Genomic DNA, 16,513 nt, shown 5'->3' with positions numbered 1-16,513 from the left:
CTTTTGCTGTACTTGTTGTGTGAACAGACCTGGTCTCTCACCACACCCAAGTTCAGTCCATTTAAAACAGTTTGACGTGCACATATGTCTTCAGTAGAAGCTGCAGCTTGCATCCTCTGTTGTTCCCCCACCCACCTTGCATGGTTTTAAGGTGAGGTTAATATTTTAGGGTGGTCTCTAAACAAGGCAGGCCTACAGTTTGTACAGCCTGAGAAGTGCTTTGGAAAGAGTTGGAGATTAAAAGGGCTGCATAAACTTAAAACATGAATTAAGCACCACCATTTCAAAATAGGTATTAAGCACAAGATTGTCAAGTTGCCCTTGGGCCCGTCTGTTTTGCGTACAGGCCTGCTGAAAGGTAGTCAGTTTTGGGATAGAGAATGACAACCAACTGCTGCAGAGCATGGAAAGGAATTTCTAACTGAGGACTCTAGTGCAAAATCTTGACCTTTGAGGAAAGTCATGGAATCCTCTGTGTACATTGACTGTGTCAGTGACACCATTTGTTTCAGGGTCTCCTCTGAAAGAGACGTGCTCTTTACTGTGTGTATGCTCTTTGGAAAGAGGAAATACTGAGTCCATTTTTGCAATAGTTAGGATTAGACCTAGGCAGGCATAGATGCTGGAACTCGGGGTGCTGCTGCACCCCCTGCCTTGAAGTGGTTTCCATCAAACACAGGGTTTACAGTTTGGTTCAGTGGCTTTCAACACCCCCACTATACAAATTGTTCCAGCACCCCGGAGGCAGGAAGCAGCATGGCTCTATGTAAAGAGGTGAGAAGTGGAAACAGCCTTTGGACTCGTGTGTCAGGATTATCAGCATCACAGGCGTGTTAGACTGTGCTCTTTGGCACTTGGACGGACAAGCACCCTATTCAGAGAACACCGTCGCTGGCCGAGACACGGAGAGTTATCGACAAGTCACCTCTAGGGAGGCCACATGTTCCATGTACAGCACACTTCATTTCATTTGTTTTCCACTGAATGCATCCGATGAACTGAGCTGTAGCTCACGAAAGCTTATGCTCAAATAAATTTGTTAGTCTGTAAGGTGCCACAAGTACTCCGTTTCATTTCATCGGTTGACTTAAAGACCACGGAACATTGTGCGGGGTCAGGCTGGCATAAACTAATCTACCAACAAGAGAGAGAGCAAGTCTCATCCTGGTCTCTTTAAAGGCTACTTTTGTGTATTTTATAGGCACACTACATGAGTGCTTTTAAAGAAATCTTGTCAAATCCAGCATGGTTTGTAGTAAGGCAGGGGTGGCCAATCTGAGCCTGAGAAGGAGCCAGAATTTACCACTGTACATTGCCAAAGCGCCACAGTAATACGTCAGCAGCCCCCCATCAGCTCCCGCCCACTGATCAGCGCCTCCTGATCCCTCCCGGCGCCTCCTGATCAGCTGCTTTGTGGTGTGCAGGAGGCTCTAAGAGGGAGGGGGAGGAGCGAGGGTATAGCAGGCTCAGGGGAGGGGCGGGAAGGGGTGGAGTGGGGGCAGAGGTAGGGCTTTAGTGGTGAGCAGCCCCCAGCACACTGGAAAGTTGGTTCCTGTAGCTCCAGCCCCAGAGTCGGTGCCTGGACAAGGAGCCGCATACTAACTTCTGAAGAGCCGCGCGTGACTCCGGAGCCACAGGTTGGCCACCCCGGTAGTAAAGGTGGGTTGGTTGGTTAGTTTTCAAATTGGTGGTCGTTGCAGTGCGTCCTTTAGATGACTGGTGTTTAAGCTTTTGAAATAATTCAGCTTAATAAAGGTGCCTTATAAAATTACTGGGGTACGGTTTTTGTTTTTTTACAGCCACTGGAAAAGTTATAAGTGTATTAGGAAATAGCTTTAGATTATGAGAAATAATTGACTACCAGTACTGTACTACTGTAGTGTAGGTGTGGCTCGAACAACTCGTCTTTATTTTTATGTAGGAATCCCACTGTATAATGATATAAAGCAGCGCCAAGATGTGCATTTCAGGGCAGTTTTGTTGTACGTAGGTAGTAAATGTCCATCTGTTGTTGGCCTTACGCCTGATATTGCTATCTGAGGCGTGCAGTAACTGCCCCAGAATGTACTACTGCAGGTCTCATTAATTACATAATTCTAGGAACTTGGCATTAGAGCCCGGCAATCTGTGGATATCTGATTTATATCCATGGACCATTTTTGCAGATTGGATGCAGATACAAATTGGATGCAGGGCTCTACTTGGCATGTTTAAATATAATGTTTAATAGCGGGTACAGTTATTGGAGACCATAAATTCTTCATAAAAATTTCAGTCTGAAGATTTGTTATGATAACAATAATGAATGATTGATAAGAATATCTGGAATATATGTACCAATTACTCTTACAGATTTACTTCGCAGCTTCCACAAATTAAACCATGTAACTAGAAGGTCAGCTGGTGTTTTCAAGTGTGTAAATATTTTATACTATCCAGTATACGATCATTTTGCATCTCTAAAAGGTTGCAGACCCTTACTGTGACCTGGTAAACCAGCACAATGAGGCTGTTTTTCTAAACAGTTAGCCTTATGGTTTTCTAGTCGCAGGAAAAATCTATGAGATGGGGATTCTTTAATAAAAAAGCATTTATTGTGGAGCTATCTCAGGAGAGGATTTACTAGTGTATTTTATTTCATTACTGAAAATTATGAGGGTTTAAATTGTTAAACCCAGCCATGGATTTTTTTTTATTTCCATGATTCCATAGGAAGCATGTTAATGAGTTAAACACTGTTAATAAAAGGCAACAATCCAATAGTATCGGCAGTAGAGATTCTCAAACAAAATAAAAACGTTTGAATTGTTTCAACCTTTATGCATACCGAGTTGTTGCCCTCCCCAGTTTCTTACAGCTGAGTAACTTTCTAAAAAAATATATGGCTTATTCAATATATGGTATTGAATTGATTTTTGCATTCATTACATTTTAGCTACAGTTGAGATTGCATTTTTAATCTGTTTCAGTTGTTGAAGGCAATGAATTTCTTATTAATTGCAGACTGTGGCCTTTTTCCTACAGGGTCTTTCTGAAGGATTTCTGAGCTGTGTCCTTCGGCGTAAACGCTTTATTCCCCTGTGTTTGTTTTGAGACTTGCACTAATTTCATTTGGACTCGCAAAGAACCTTGCATTGCTCAAACAAAGGCAGCAGCAGTTACAGTTTTTCTGTCTTTTGCACAAGTGCCTCCAGTGGAGCCGAAAATATTAATATACAGCTGCACAAAGTGTGGTCATCCAGTAATATGACACAGGATCGAGTGTATCAATTCTGAGCACGACAAATCTCTCTGGTTTCACCTCAGCATGAAGGCAAATGAGTTCCTTTTAGCTTGAGTGAGTTCAGAGATAAACTTCAATGTAACAAAATGCATTTCCCAGGAAATGGCAATGCTGCACTTAGTGTGAAACGCTCTTATCTGTGTCTCCCGTTTTGGTGGTGGTCGTCCATTTAATTTGAGAAAATACTGAATCTACTTACTGATTAGATGAATGGTTTGAAGGTGGCAAGGGTAGGAGTACTGATGCCAGGCTTTCCTTTATGGGTGCATGCAAATCTGATTCTGCTCAATGAGATAATTTGTCAAACAGTTTGTGGGGTTTTTTTTTGTCATGCAGATAAGCCTCAAGTGCGGGTTTTACAGAATTACCCACTGCAAGGCCTAACGAGAGAAGGGGAGCCACTCGAACTGACATGCACAGCTTTTGGAAAGCCACAGTAAGTTCGGGACTTCAAAGGTTTGAACATATCACCCAGTACCAATTATGTCATGTTACAGAAAAGTGATTTGCACATTCTCTGCCTACTGCCTTACTGTAGGAAGTTAATGAGATACTCTGCAGAGAAAATAATTTAGCCATGAAAACAGTGAGTGCTGAAGGGGAATGTTCTCTGAATCTGGACATCAACTAAAATATTAAGACCTTGATTTTAACCCATATCCATTTTGATATAAGTGATAGGTGGAAAATGTCTCCTTTCAAAGCTCTAAATAGAGCTTTCTCACAAATGGGCACATAGGAAGCAACTCTGTGCTTTGTGGCATCACCGGCAGTAAGATCTCTCTCACACAAAGGGAAACAAAGTGAATTTTGCTATGAATGCCACATGACAGTACATCCCTTCCTTCAGGGAATGGCTTAGATGGCCATTGGTTTGTAATGAATCTGCAAAATCCAGGCCATTGACTACGTACTGACTCCTACCAAGGTTCAAGTATGGCTGAGTAATTATGTCACGAGGGATGGAGATAATGGCACATTAGAGTTGGAGTGGAAATGTAAGGTTAGATATTCTCTCCCTGTCTGTATGTGATTGTTCTCGGGGGGGCGGGGGGGGTTAGTGGTGTAGTTTTCAGTGTTTTATGCAGTGAAGATTTTATCCTTTTTTTCCTTGTGATGCTGTTATGCAGTTTAATAGGTTGTACCCCAGGACAAATCTCCTGATTGCAAAGTCTAAATTTTCCCCTTTATTTTCATGCCATTTTTTCTAAGTGAACCCTTGTAGCCTCCTTAAATAATTCCTCTTCCATTTTGGGTTTACGTGCTTTTGTAGATTAATATGTTGACTCACTCTTATTAATCTCGTAACCTAGCCTTTTCTCTTCCTTATGAGCCCAGTCCCTCCCTTTCTTAGGCTATGTCTAACCTAGAAGCTAGGGGTGTTTTTCCTCCACTTGCATACATGTTCTCCTAGCAGCTCGATGAGAGCTAATGTGACTATAAATGGTAGTGTAGCATGGGCAGTGACCATGAAACACTCCTGAAACTGGTGGGTACCACTGGTGGGTACCATGCCACCACTGCCCCATGGTACCACTGTCATTTATATTCATTCTAGGTCAAATGGAACAACCACAGGTACAGCCATGCAAGCTGGGGAATCTCACCTTTGGCTGATGGTGTAGATGTAGGGTTATTCTCCTCGTCTTTGTTATCTTTCTCTGAACTCCCTGCCATTTTTTGGTCATTTGTCCAGAACTGAAGAGGTTATTCCGAGTATTATAGCTGTTTTAGAACCATCTAGATTGGGAGTTTTATCTCCATGGGCCGTGATGTGCAGCTCAGAAATGCAGTGGCTTCCTACCGACATCTTGCATTCTAAATTCATGTCAAACCTTTTATCCCTCCTCAGTCTGTCTCAGTATTACTGTTTCCCAGCTTCTTCTCCCCCATTCAACGTTTGTGTTTGAGTCCTTCCCCCAGATATTAATCTGCCTATTCCCAGTTGAATCTCCTTTTTATGATTTCTGTTCCCATGTTTCGAATCTTCTTAGGCCCCTTTGTATTTTTCTGTCCTTCTTGGTAACTGCAGCTCTTCCTAATTTAGTATCATCTGTGAACTTAATGAACATGTGGTTTACTCCCTTTTCCATATGATTGTGTTCATTAGTAAGACTGAAAGTAACCCTGAACCTTGCAGTACCCCCATCAGATACTTGCCCCAATATGTCTAATTTTATGTTGGTGCCTATATGATGATGGTAACATTCTTTTTATATAGTGAGTTTTATCTGGGCATCTGAAAGCATTTATGTCAAAATATAGCCTTTAAGGGTAACTGCCAGGTCAAAGTGTTCCCAAAATATAATTTTCATAAAAGCTTATTTTTCAAAAATATAATATAGGAAAGTTTCCTTGATATTTTAATTCTAGTGGAATTTTTAAAAAAAGAATGATTCCCCTGCAATATTTGCAACCTAAACGTGATTTTGTGGAGTTACATTAGAACTTGAAAAATAAGGCTATAGACACTATCTTTTTGTGCTTAGTTACACAGTAGTCCATTTTCATTGTCTAAACTTAGACAAAACCAAAAACTAAACAAATGTAAATGGTGACAAGTAAACAAGAGTTGCAAAATTCTTTCAATTTTAGTGGTCTAAGGTGTTACATGTAAGGAAATTATGTCATTTCTCAATGTGCAAATTGCCACCACTGTACATAAATTCATAGGAGATGTGGCTGCTGTCCCACTAGTTTACAGTCTGCATATATTTTGTATAACATTTTTAATTACTCTAACTATGCCCCGTTAACAGTAGAATTCATTTATCTGACCCCTCTTGCCCGATATTAAAGTTTGCTGTCTGTCAGAATCTTCTCGTGGCCTCTGCAAGCTTGAAATGTACAAGCCTGTGGCAAAAGGATAAGATGTTGGGTGTCTAATTTTTTCGTTGTCCCACTTGGGACACTGTATAAGGTGCCTGATTTTCAGAAAGCGCTGAGAAGCCACTCCATTAAAATTGGTTTCAGAGTAGCAGCCGTGTTAGTCTGTATTTGCAAAAAGAAAAGGAGGACTTGTGGCACCTTAGAGACTAACCAATTTATTTGAGCATAAGCGTCCGATGAAGTGAGCTGTAGCTCATGAAAGCTTATGCTCAAATAAATTTGTTAGACTCTAAGGTGCCACAAGTCCTCCTTTTCTTTTTCCATTAAAATTGTATCTCTTCAAGGTAAGCATCCCAAAATTGAGACTCCCAAAATCACTAGTCAGTTTAGAAAAGCAAGGCCAACAGCAGTAAAACCTGGCTTGGCAACCCTAAGATTAAACTTATCCATTCAGTCAAATAACTGAAACTTAAAATATGACCTATTTTAGTAACACCTAGTCTGTATATAGAGGTTTACATGCTTTTACTAACTAAGTTCCACAGATGCCTGTGGGCTAGGTAAGTAATTACCTCCATTTTACAGAGCAGGAAACTGAGGCACACAATGGTTAGCACTTGCCCAAATCCACACAGTGAATTGATGGCAGACAGGAGATCAGAATGCAGGAGTTCCTGCTGCCCAGCCCCAAGATCCCCTCTGTCACATCCATTCGTATTACCTGGTGGGCAGTCTCAAGATTCTCAGTTTCTGTTTTATTTACAAAAGTCCATCACCTGGTCATCATGAAAAGCCCGAACTTTTGTGGGACCCTCAAAAATGGCATGAACGCCCTCTTTTGGCTCTCCAGTAGGAGACACCTAGCTAATTTTATCCCACCGAGTCCAATTGCCTTAAGAATACTTGGCTCTCCTACATAATCTTTCATCCAGTGATCTTGAAGTACTTTCCAAACTGCTAAGTCCTCCAAAACCTGTGCGAGGGAGGTAGATAGTGGTATACCCATTTTACAGCTGGGGTACTAAAACACAGCCAAACCAAGCAATTAGCTCAGGGTCCCCTAGCAACTGAGAGTTCTATTCGGAAGTCAGCTACCACATTAGTCCTTTATTCTAAGCACGAGCCCATATTTCTTCCTTTGTAAGTGTGCGGCTGTGTGAAGGCAGTGTGTTCCAGCCAAAACTTGAGCTTCTGCTCTTGACAAAAAAAATCCCAACTTTCCTTCCATCTCTGCAGGAGTAAAAGGCTTTTTAAAAAATTACATCATAGGCTAATTAGGAGCTCATCTTTTACTCCAAAAGGCAAAGCCAACTTTGAGAAGGATCTCTAATGCCTCATGACCTACATTGAAAACCTAAATTGGAGTATATGAAACACATCGCAAATTCCTTACTTGGGGGTGGGGGAATACTGTGGAACCTAATGCCGTAGCAGAGGGTAACGTTAATTTGCTATTAAATATTGTCCCACCTATTATCCCACTATGGTTACATCTACACTGGCAATTGAACATCAAAACGTCTGTCTTTCAGAGGGTGTTTAAAAAAAAAAACAAACCTGAAAGACAAAAGTTTTGCCATGACTAGCGCCTGTGTGAACAAACGCTGCTTGTTGAGGGTGGAAGGTTTTTTTGTCGGCAGGAGAGCCAACAAACAGCAGCTACGCTGCGTGACTTTTAGCAGCATGGTGTAGCAACACAGCCATGTTGCTAAAAAAGCTGCGACGTGTAGACATAGCCCAAGTGTTTCACCTGTCAAGCAGGACTTCTGATCATCAAGCAGCCCATTTGCCACAGCCTGCAAGGCTGACACATGCGATACTAAGTTTTTTAGCTACTTCACTGGGTCATGGTGACAAACGCAATTACTATTGTTTTTAGATGCAGTTTAAAGTTTTTAATGTACCCTACTATGATTTGAATATCTATTAGTCCGACACAATGCCTGATTCATAGGTATGTCACTGCCTAGTGAGACTGTTAGAATTAATGGAAAATTTAAGCCAGTACTTCTCAATTGTTTACTTTGCATCAGAAATGTGTGTTGTCCCACTTCTGTTTAGATAATGTTCTAGAGTTTGCTTGGTTTTTTTCCCTTTACTCCTCAGAAGAGCATTATTCTTCAGTTGTCTAGGAGATACAATATTATTTTCTCTTACTTAGAATGGTGAGGAATTTTTCCTTGATTCCAAATACTGTATTGATATGTTTTTGAATGTTTAATGAAAGTTAGTAATAATCTTACTGCCATTGTGAGACCTACAAAAACAGTTGTTCCTGCCACTGACTCTGTAGAAACTTGCCTGTTCCCTGAGCTGCGTAACTATTACGTTCATTGTTGTTCCATTAGCAACAGATGAGAGAACAGACTACCAAATGGAAAAAAGGGTAATTAGGGGTGGGGAGAAGAGGTAATGTTATTTTCCAGCTGCTAAAATGGTACTAACAAACAGCAGAGACAAAAGTGTTGCAAATGAGTCAACTATATCCCTTTTCAAAGCTGTTCAAAGTTGCTAAAATATATCAATTTTGTTAAATTAATGTGTGTTTCACAATAAAATGCTGTTGAAATTTAATTCACGGTTTAAAGGGCTTCTGTACATACAAGTATAGCCCATTGACTGTCGGCCTCAAGCCTTCAGATTTGTGGGTCCCCCCCCCCCAATTAATGAGATAATTATCTTTTGGTGAAGTCTGTTCTCCTTGGATTGCTGTGAAACAGCAGAGCAAGGCAAAAAAATTATTACTCGCAGGGAATCATTTCCAATTGGTATAGGATAAATTGTAAGTAATGTAAGTGCTTCAGCATGTGAGACATGAGTGGTTCAAAAGCAAACGAAGGAAGCATCCACTAAACGGTGCGTCTTATTCAGGAAGGTCAAGAGTTTCATGTCATTTCCTTACAGTGTCTTTTTGTCTGTCATGTGATCTTCTATTTGGATGTGGATGAAATGTGGAAAATACCGACTTAATTGTCGGAATTAGTAATGCAATTGTTTCTTTCTCCCCTTCCTGCATAGGCCTACGGAAGTGAAATGGTTAAGAGTAGATGATGAGATGCCTCAACACGTTGTAGTGTCGGGTTCAAACCTTCTCATTAATAACCTAAACAAAACAGATAATGGTACATACCGCTGTGAGGCTTCAAATGCGGTGGGGAAATCATCTGCGGATTACATGCTGTTTGTATACGGTACGTGAGGAAAAAACGCCATTCTACTAGACTCATTTACACATAATTGCTACATACCACTCTCTAAAAGCTTTTGAAAAAGTAAACATTTTGCTTAATGCTAGAATTTCTGATAGCATCTGACACATCCTCTCATTATATTTGGGGTTTCTGGGAAACCATTTCCTTCACTCTTTTTTCCCCTGATGCTAGCCTCAGATGCAGAGCCTCTTATGTTCAAAGTCCAGTAAGTGACGACTTCTCGGAGCTGTCATTGTGAGCTTGCCGTGGAGGTGAGATGGATTGTAAGATGCAGTGCAGGAAAAAGCCAGAGCAGAAGCTGGCGGGGTTGTGGGGAGGGGCTCGTGGGAGACGGGGGGGGGAAGGGGGGGCTTAAGTTATCCTCTGAGAGTGCTGAATATTGTAGGACTGCTCCCTAGTTCATTTCCCCATGGTGTCTTATCTAATCTGTTGTGTAATGTCTGCAGCAATGGTACAGGATTTTCTCTCCACTCTGTTTTTAGCAAGTTAAATTACTGAAGAATCAGCAAGCATATCCAGATAATTACAAACCAGTAAATAAGCTGGAGGAATGAGATGTCTTAAACATATCTATGGCTGCCAAACAGACACTAAAACATGCCTCAGCATCTTTCTAAAGTGCTATTAAGTACCTACTTTAATTCTTCAGTTCCTCTGCATTATTTTACCATCACTTTTAACCTTGTTGTGCTCTTGTCATGGAGGTCGGGCATATAATGAAGATTCAGTAGACACTTGAAGAATGATCGCCAGTCTAATTATGAACCATTCCCTTGCGCTACATGTTACAGGCTAGTTCTCTAGGAAGACTGAAGATGCATGGTTTTTGTCATCTGCATTATATAAATGCTGCCACCCCTAGTGTGTGCAGGTGGCATGGACAGGCTCTAAGGAGAGATCCGCATGAGAGCCAGTGGTCGTCAAGCCTGACTGTTTATAAAACCCCCTTGACTTCTCACAAATATTGATAAGTGATGTAATTTGAATTATTACAATTAAGATTGTGCTGGTATTGTGTTTTGGAAGCTTGCTCTGGTTTAAAACTTACTTCATATTCCCTCCGCCTGGAACAATACAGCACAAAATCCTTTGTGTTGGCACAGATCAGGCAGCTAGAGTGCCCACCTTCTGACTTTCGTACACAAGCGTTGCTTTACATGTACAATATTTTAAGCATTTAGAAAGGGAGGCCCCTGTAGAAATGTATATCTGAAGATATAATTAAACCAGGGGTTTTCAAACTTCATTGCTTTGCAACTCCCTTCTGACAAGAAAAATTACTACACAACCCCAGGAGAGGGGACTGAAGCTTGAGCCTGCCTGAGCCCCACTGCCCAGCGTGGGGGGCCAAAGTCTGAGTCCCACCACCCAGGGCGTGGGGCTGAAGCAGGAGCCCCACAGGTTCAGCCCCAGACTGGGGGCCTGTAACCTGAGCCTCACCACTCCGGGCTGAAGCCCTCAGGCTTCGGCCTTGGCTCTGGGCAGTGGGGCCTGGGCTTCAGCCCCAGCAAGTCTCATGCCAGCCCGGGCGACCCCATTAAAATGGAGTCACCGCCCACTTTGGGGTCCTGACCCACAGTTTGAAAACGGCTGAATTAAACAAATACTGAACATTTCCAATATTTTTCCCTTAAGTGCCAAAAAAAAGGGGCTTCTACTTTTAAAATGGAAGTTTATTTCATAAGAGGCACATCCATATTTCAGAGTCATTTCTCTTCTCTGGGTCTGGTGAGGTAGGGGATGCATTCACACCAGTGTTTTTTCCTTAGATCAACAGCTACATGACCTTGCAGCCCTAGAAGGAATAAACTCTCCGTACTAAATGACAACATGAGAACACGTGAAACAAGGCTCATGTTTATTGCATCAGTGCAATCACACGTTCTGTATATTGTCCTAAACATCATAACTAAGGAGTTCATATGAACTAGAACTATGCAATATAATAAAACAACAATGAAATGACTTTCCATTCCTTGGGTCGCTTCATATACTACTTGTCCTGTAAAGGAGAATTTAAAACAAACTTTAGCAGATATTAAATGAACTGGTCTCAGTCCAGTTCCTAGTGGGCTTCCCTTAGAAACAGCTCTAGTTGGAATGTCTTGAGTTGGAATCTCTTGCAGTTTCAGGCCAAGAATTCAATGTGCTCTGGAAACTGAACTCCCTTCTGAATGTTAGACATGGTCGAAGAGTGAAATTTTCAGAGCTCATGTTAGCACACACTGTCACTGGTTTTGCTGTGTCTGTTGTGTGAACAAGAAGTTTAGGGCTGGCGGTGCTATACCTCTCATTGGCACATCTAATTCACAGGAAAAGACTGCAATTAAATTATTTTAAGAGAAATAAAAATTTCCGAAGATTTTTAGCCTGTGCCCTTAGTTCGTACATATGACCACCATATAGGCATGATTAGCTGCTTTTATGGTCTGTTGGGGGTCCATGGTCAAGTAACTTCTACATCCCGTCATGTCAAGATTGTGTCAAATCAGGAATGTCCCAATCCAGTTTAGTACGCTAGATTGTATAAAGAAGTCCCTTGAGGCCATGCATGTGCAGCCCAGGAATTCAGAGCTGTTGGTCTTATGAGAGTGGATTGCTCTTGGCTCCCTTCTCTAGTGCACGGGTTCAAATCTAACCCAACTCAGCATTAAGGAATACAAATACTATGCTGTGTCCTATGTGGAAATGCATCGACAGTCTGGGTCCACCTCTTAATAAAGCATTCATGCCTCAGAAGCCATCACCACATTGGGCATCTTTTTCTCAGCATGGAGACTGACCCAGGGAAGTTGCATCTACAAGCCTAGTGCAAAATGCATTAAAAGGTTTCCCTACTGCTTGCCTCCCTACCTGTTCCATGGATAAGTAGGACTTTTTCTCCAGGGCTGTCAATACAGGACTTTGTACCAGCACCAAATTGACCTTAAGAGAGAGAATAAGAAAATAGGGTGATTAATCTGTCAAATCACTCAGTGTCTTAACAAGTCCCTTAATAGTTATCTGGTGCAATAGAGTGTGATGAGTGCAGAAGAGCTGTGACCATCTGACATGTCAGCCCTACTCCACCTCATCAAGATTAATCTCCTTATAAAATTAAAATACACATATGTTTAAATAGCAAGCAGTCTAAAGTGACTGCTAGCAGCAAGAACCTGCGAAGTGATTGGTGCGGAACTGTCCTTAACACCCCCCTTGTATTCTGCTGACGTGTTATAAGGCTGTCTAATCACATACAAGATAATACAAACTGAAAATGTTGTTACCTAAAAATTGATTTCACACTGGGAGTGACCAAAGACTTTTCCTAGAAATCTCTAGTGTGATTAGCACATGAGACTAGACAATCATCTCCCGCAATCAGTAGGGACGAAACTGTCAGTAGCAGTTTCCCCTGGTAGAGATAGTGAAATACAAAATTCAGTTTTTCATCCTCAGTGACAAAGGTTGGTGATTTTCTTCTCATGCTTTGCTCTGTCTCCACTGGTAATAAAGAAACATCAGTGTAGTACCTTATCAGCCTATCCCAAGTTAGGTGGATTATGAAGAAGTTGTCTAATAAAGAAATGGACCCAGATACTGCAGCTGCAGGAGAAGGAAAAAATGTTTAAAAACATTCTTCATGAATGATCATTTTCCTTTAGCTGACTTCACAATGAAGCGAACTCCAAGGTAATGTTTCTTAACTTTCAGGAAGTTGTACTGAACACAATAAAGGTGCAGCATATAATTAAAGTTTGGATGTATTAATTAGAGAATTTGAGAGCTCAGTTGGAGATAAAAGAGTAGCAGATGTGTCAGTGATGAAAAGTTGACATGCTTTAGATAAAATTTAAAATCAAAAGCCTATGAACCGTTTCATGCTCTATTATTGCAGAATGATTCCTTAGTTCAAAGTCTTGCTGACTACTTAACACATTCAGTTTGATCATTTTGGGGCATTGATATACATATAATTTTTTCTTTCACATCTTTTCTCATCTTTCCTCCTTCCCCAAGTAACTTTTGTGAAGATATAGTACTCTATATGGTATAAATATTTTATACTGTATAGCCTAGCACTGTTTGGTGGCTTTAACAGGCCAAGTATCTTTTATAAATTCTTTGTAAAGAAAAAAAATCTCTTCTAGTTTTTTGTTTTTTTCCATCCAGGATGTGATATTAACAAAAGCTAGGGCAGCATTAAAATATTGATAAAGATATTGACTTTATTTTAAAAAAAAGTCTCAGTAAAATCTTGCATGCTTCGAACTTGATATTTAATAGTGACATTCTCATTTCTTTGTATTTATTACTAGCTTAGAAGTAGTTTTACATCCTGTGGAGATGTATCGATGGAGGAAAAATAATGAAGTTAACAGTTCTGGAAAAAGCAAATGAGAGACTCAATCTGCTGTGGATATTTAGTCTGTTAAGCGCAGCAGGAACTCCCCCCTTCCCCATCAGAATTTTCAAATGTAAACGTAGGAAAAATGACACAGCACCATTGTCTGTCTTTGTACATAGCAAATTGTCCTCCTTGTCATAGGAAGTTTGTGGTTTGTTTTTCTTATAGTTCTCCCATTCCATCTCTATCCCCCATCAATGACTAATTTGTGATAGGTTTTTATTTTTTTTTAGCATTTATAAATGACAGAACAAGAGAGAAATTTCAGGCCAGAGTCCTTCTGCTGGCATAAGTCTGTGTGTAGCTCCGTTGCAATCAACGCAGCTATACCACTTTACAGCAGCTGGGTTCTGGCTCTCTGTCTTTAAAGCCAGGTGGGAAATTTGCCCCCTGCTTTTAGGGGAATAAAGACATCAAACAGCCATGCTGCTTTTCAGTGTCCTTGTTTCTCTCTTATCATTGTTGATCATTGTTGTGTTCTGCTTGTTTTTCTTAATTTGCCTTTTTATTTTCCTTTTTATTTTTTTATCCAGATCCCCCCACAACTATCCCTCCTCCCACAACAACCACCACCACCACCACCCCTACCACCATCACAGGTATGGTACCTTCATAACCATTGGAAATGTCCTGAATGTGTATTGTCTTTTATGTCTATAAACAGAAGCCTGGGGGGGAAAAAACCAAAAAAAAATATTTATTTTTCATAATATACAATTCATGTACTGGTGTGTTTATCATCTCAGGAAGTTGGACAGTCCTTACTGCAGATGTTCTAGGAACATGGAAACTGACATGTCAGACATGACTGACAGTCCGTTTAGTCCAGGACTGCTGGCTAATATTGGATACTTCAAATGAAGGTATAAACACCCCTATAGTACATCTAACACGGGGAGCGGGTGTTAAATATCTTGCTCATCCCAGTCGATATCAATTTCTGAGCTATTTATGCCCGGAAGCGTGAAGTTTGTTTGTAACTTTGTCCAACTGGCGTGATTACAAGTCCTATACTTATTCATAATGTTTCATCTAGTTCTGAAACTTAACAAAACAAGCTATCTACCTCAATATCCTGCAACAATAACAACACCACCTAGCTCTTGTATATGAGCCCACCAGTCAATTATGCATATTATTCTAATATTAAAAAGAATATTTCGTTCACCTTTTTTTAAGTTGCCTTTTAATTTTGAATTCCTATTTTCCTGTATTCTGAGACCAGGTAAATAGGAACATCCAACTGTCCATAATACACCACTCATTATTTTACATCCATCCATCCATCATCTCACCTAAAGCTCCTCTTCACAGTAACTACATCTGTCTTCCCAGTCACTTCTCAAAAGGGAGGTTTTTCAGATTTTTCCCTGCTCAGCTACAATACTCTGCTCATTTTCATTGCCCTTTCCTGGATGTTTTATTTCAGCTATATTTTTTTTCTTGAGATAGAGGTGATAAAGTGACCACAATACTAAAGATAAGAATGTACCATCAATTGTCCAGGGGCATAACATTTCCGGTATTATACTCCTTCCCCTTCATAAAGCAGCATAACGTTTTATTTATATTTGTGACTACCATTGTGCCTTAGCCGACTTTAACTATCCTACATTCCTACCCCTGCTCCCATGTGATTTTTACAGCTAAATCAGAACTCATGGGTGTAGACAATTAATTTTAAACCTTCCTTCCAACGTGCCTTAACATGCTCTTGTCCCAGTGTATTTCATCTGTCATTGCGTTGTCCAGATTTTGCCATGTCACTGTCTTCCTCCTTCCAGGTCCACTGTCTACCTCCTTACTAATGAACTTCGGAACATGCCGGTATTAACTTTTTCCCATCTTGAGACTTGACTATTTATTACAGTTTTTATCTTTTAATGACTTTTTATTCCATAATATGTCTTAACCTCTCACCTCATTGTGTCAAAGTTTCCTTCAGAGCCTTTTGTGGGGAGACTTCTTATCAAATGTCTCTTGGTCTAAAGGAATGCTGTAACTTGGTGGTTCTTTATACACTGTTCTGTTAATGCTTTCAAAGAGCCATTGTAACCATTTACAGTTAACTTACCCTTACAGGAATCAAGCTGCTTTGGCCCTATTACAATGCACGACATGAATATAATGTAATACTAATGATTTTCTCATCTCTTTGCACTGGAAGTGAAATCAGTATTGCTAGCATGTCATTTTGGGGCTCATTTTGTATAGATGGATACTCTGCGAAGCTACCCTTCCACACTCAACATCGTAGCTGTTTCGAATAATAAGTTACATGTGGTTTGTAGCTCAAATGCTTCGATCGTTGCTACCATCCAAGACTATAATAAGGCATCTTAGGCAACCTCCATGCTGATTCGACAGAGTTCTCCAATTTCTCCTTTTGGGTACTCCTAGCTTCCTCACTTTTTTATTGTTTGTTTGTTAATTATTATTTTTAAATAAGTCACTCTTCTGGAAACTAAATATCACTGGCTCTTGGTATGAGTCCCTCTTAACTGATGTTGAACTTGATTATATTATATCCATTCATAGAATCATAGAATATCAGGGTTGGAAGGGACCTCAGGAGGTCATCTAGTCCAACCCCCTGCTCAAACTAGGACCGATCCCCAACTAAATCATCCCAGCCAGGGCTTTGTCAAGCCTGACCTTAAAAACTTCTAAGGAAGGAGATTCCACCACCTCCCTAGGTAACGCATTCCAGTGTTTCACCACCCTCCTAATGAAAAAGTTTTTCCTAATATCCAACCTAAACCTCCCCCACTGCAACTTGAGACCATTACTTCTTGTTCTGTC

The 16,513-nt window shown here is 40.6% G+C and overlaps 1 protein-coding gene across 6 annotated transcripts in view; it reads left to right on the top strand.

Moving 5' to 3' along the window:
- CADM1 (cell adhesion molecule 1) overlaps positions 1-16,513 on the top strand; it is a 285,124-nt gene that overhangs the window by 226,977 nt on the left and 41,634 nt on the right. For 3 of the 6 annotated variants that reach the window (XM_043533905.1, XM_037882219.2, XM_037882217.2), the window contains exons 6-8: positions 3,620-3,719; positions 9,131-9,303; positions 14,245-14,310. In XM_043533905.1, the coding sequence (XP_043389840.1) occupies positions 3,620-3,719; positions 9,131-9,303; positions 14,245-14,310 (339 nt within the window). The remainder of the gene's footprint in view (positions 1-3,619; positions 3,720-9,130; positions 9,304-14,244; positions 14,311-16,513) is intronic. The other 3 variants (XM_037882222.2, XM_037882220.2, XM_037882221.2) reach the window with 1 other exon arrangement.

Source organism: Chelonia mydas, chromosome 22 (assembly GCF_015237465.2).
Source record: "Chelonia mydas isolate rCheMyd1 chromosome 22, rCheMyd1.pri.v2, whole genome shotgun sequence".
NCBI classification, from domain to species: Eukaryota; Metazoa; Chordata; order Testudines; family Cheloniidae; genus Chelonia; species Chelonia mydas.
The sequence above is the reverse complement of the archived record's forward strand: the minus strand, read 5'-3'. Positions and strand labels throughout refer to the sequence as shown.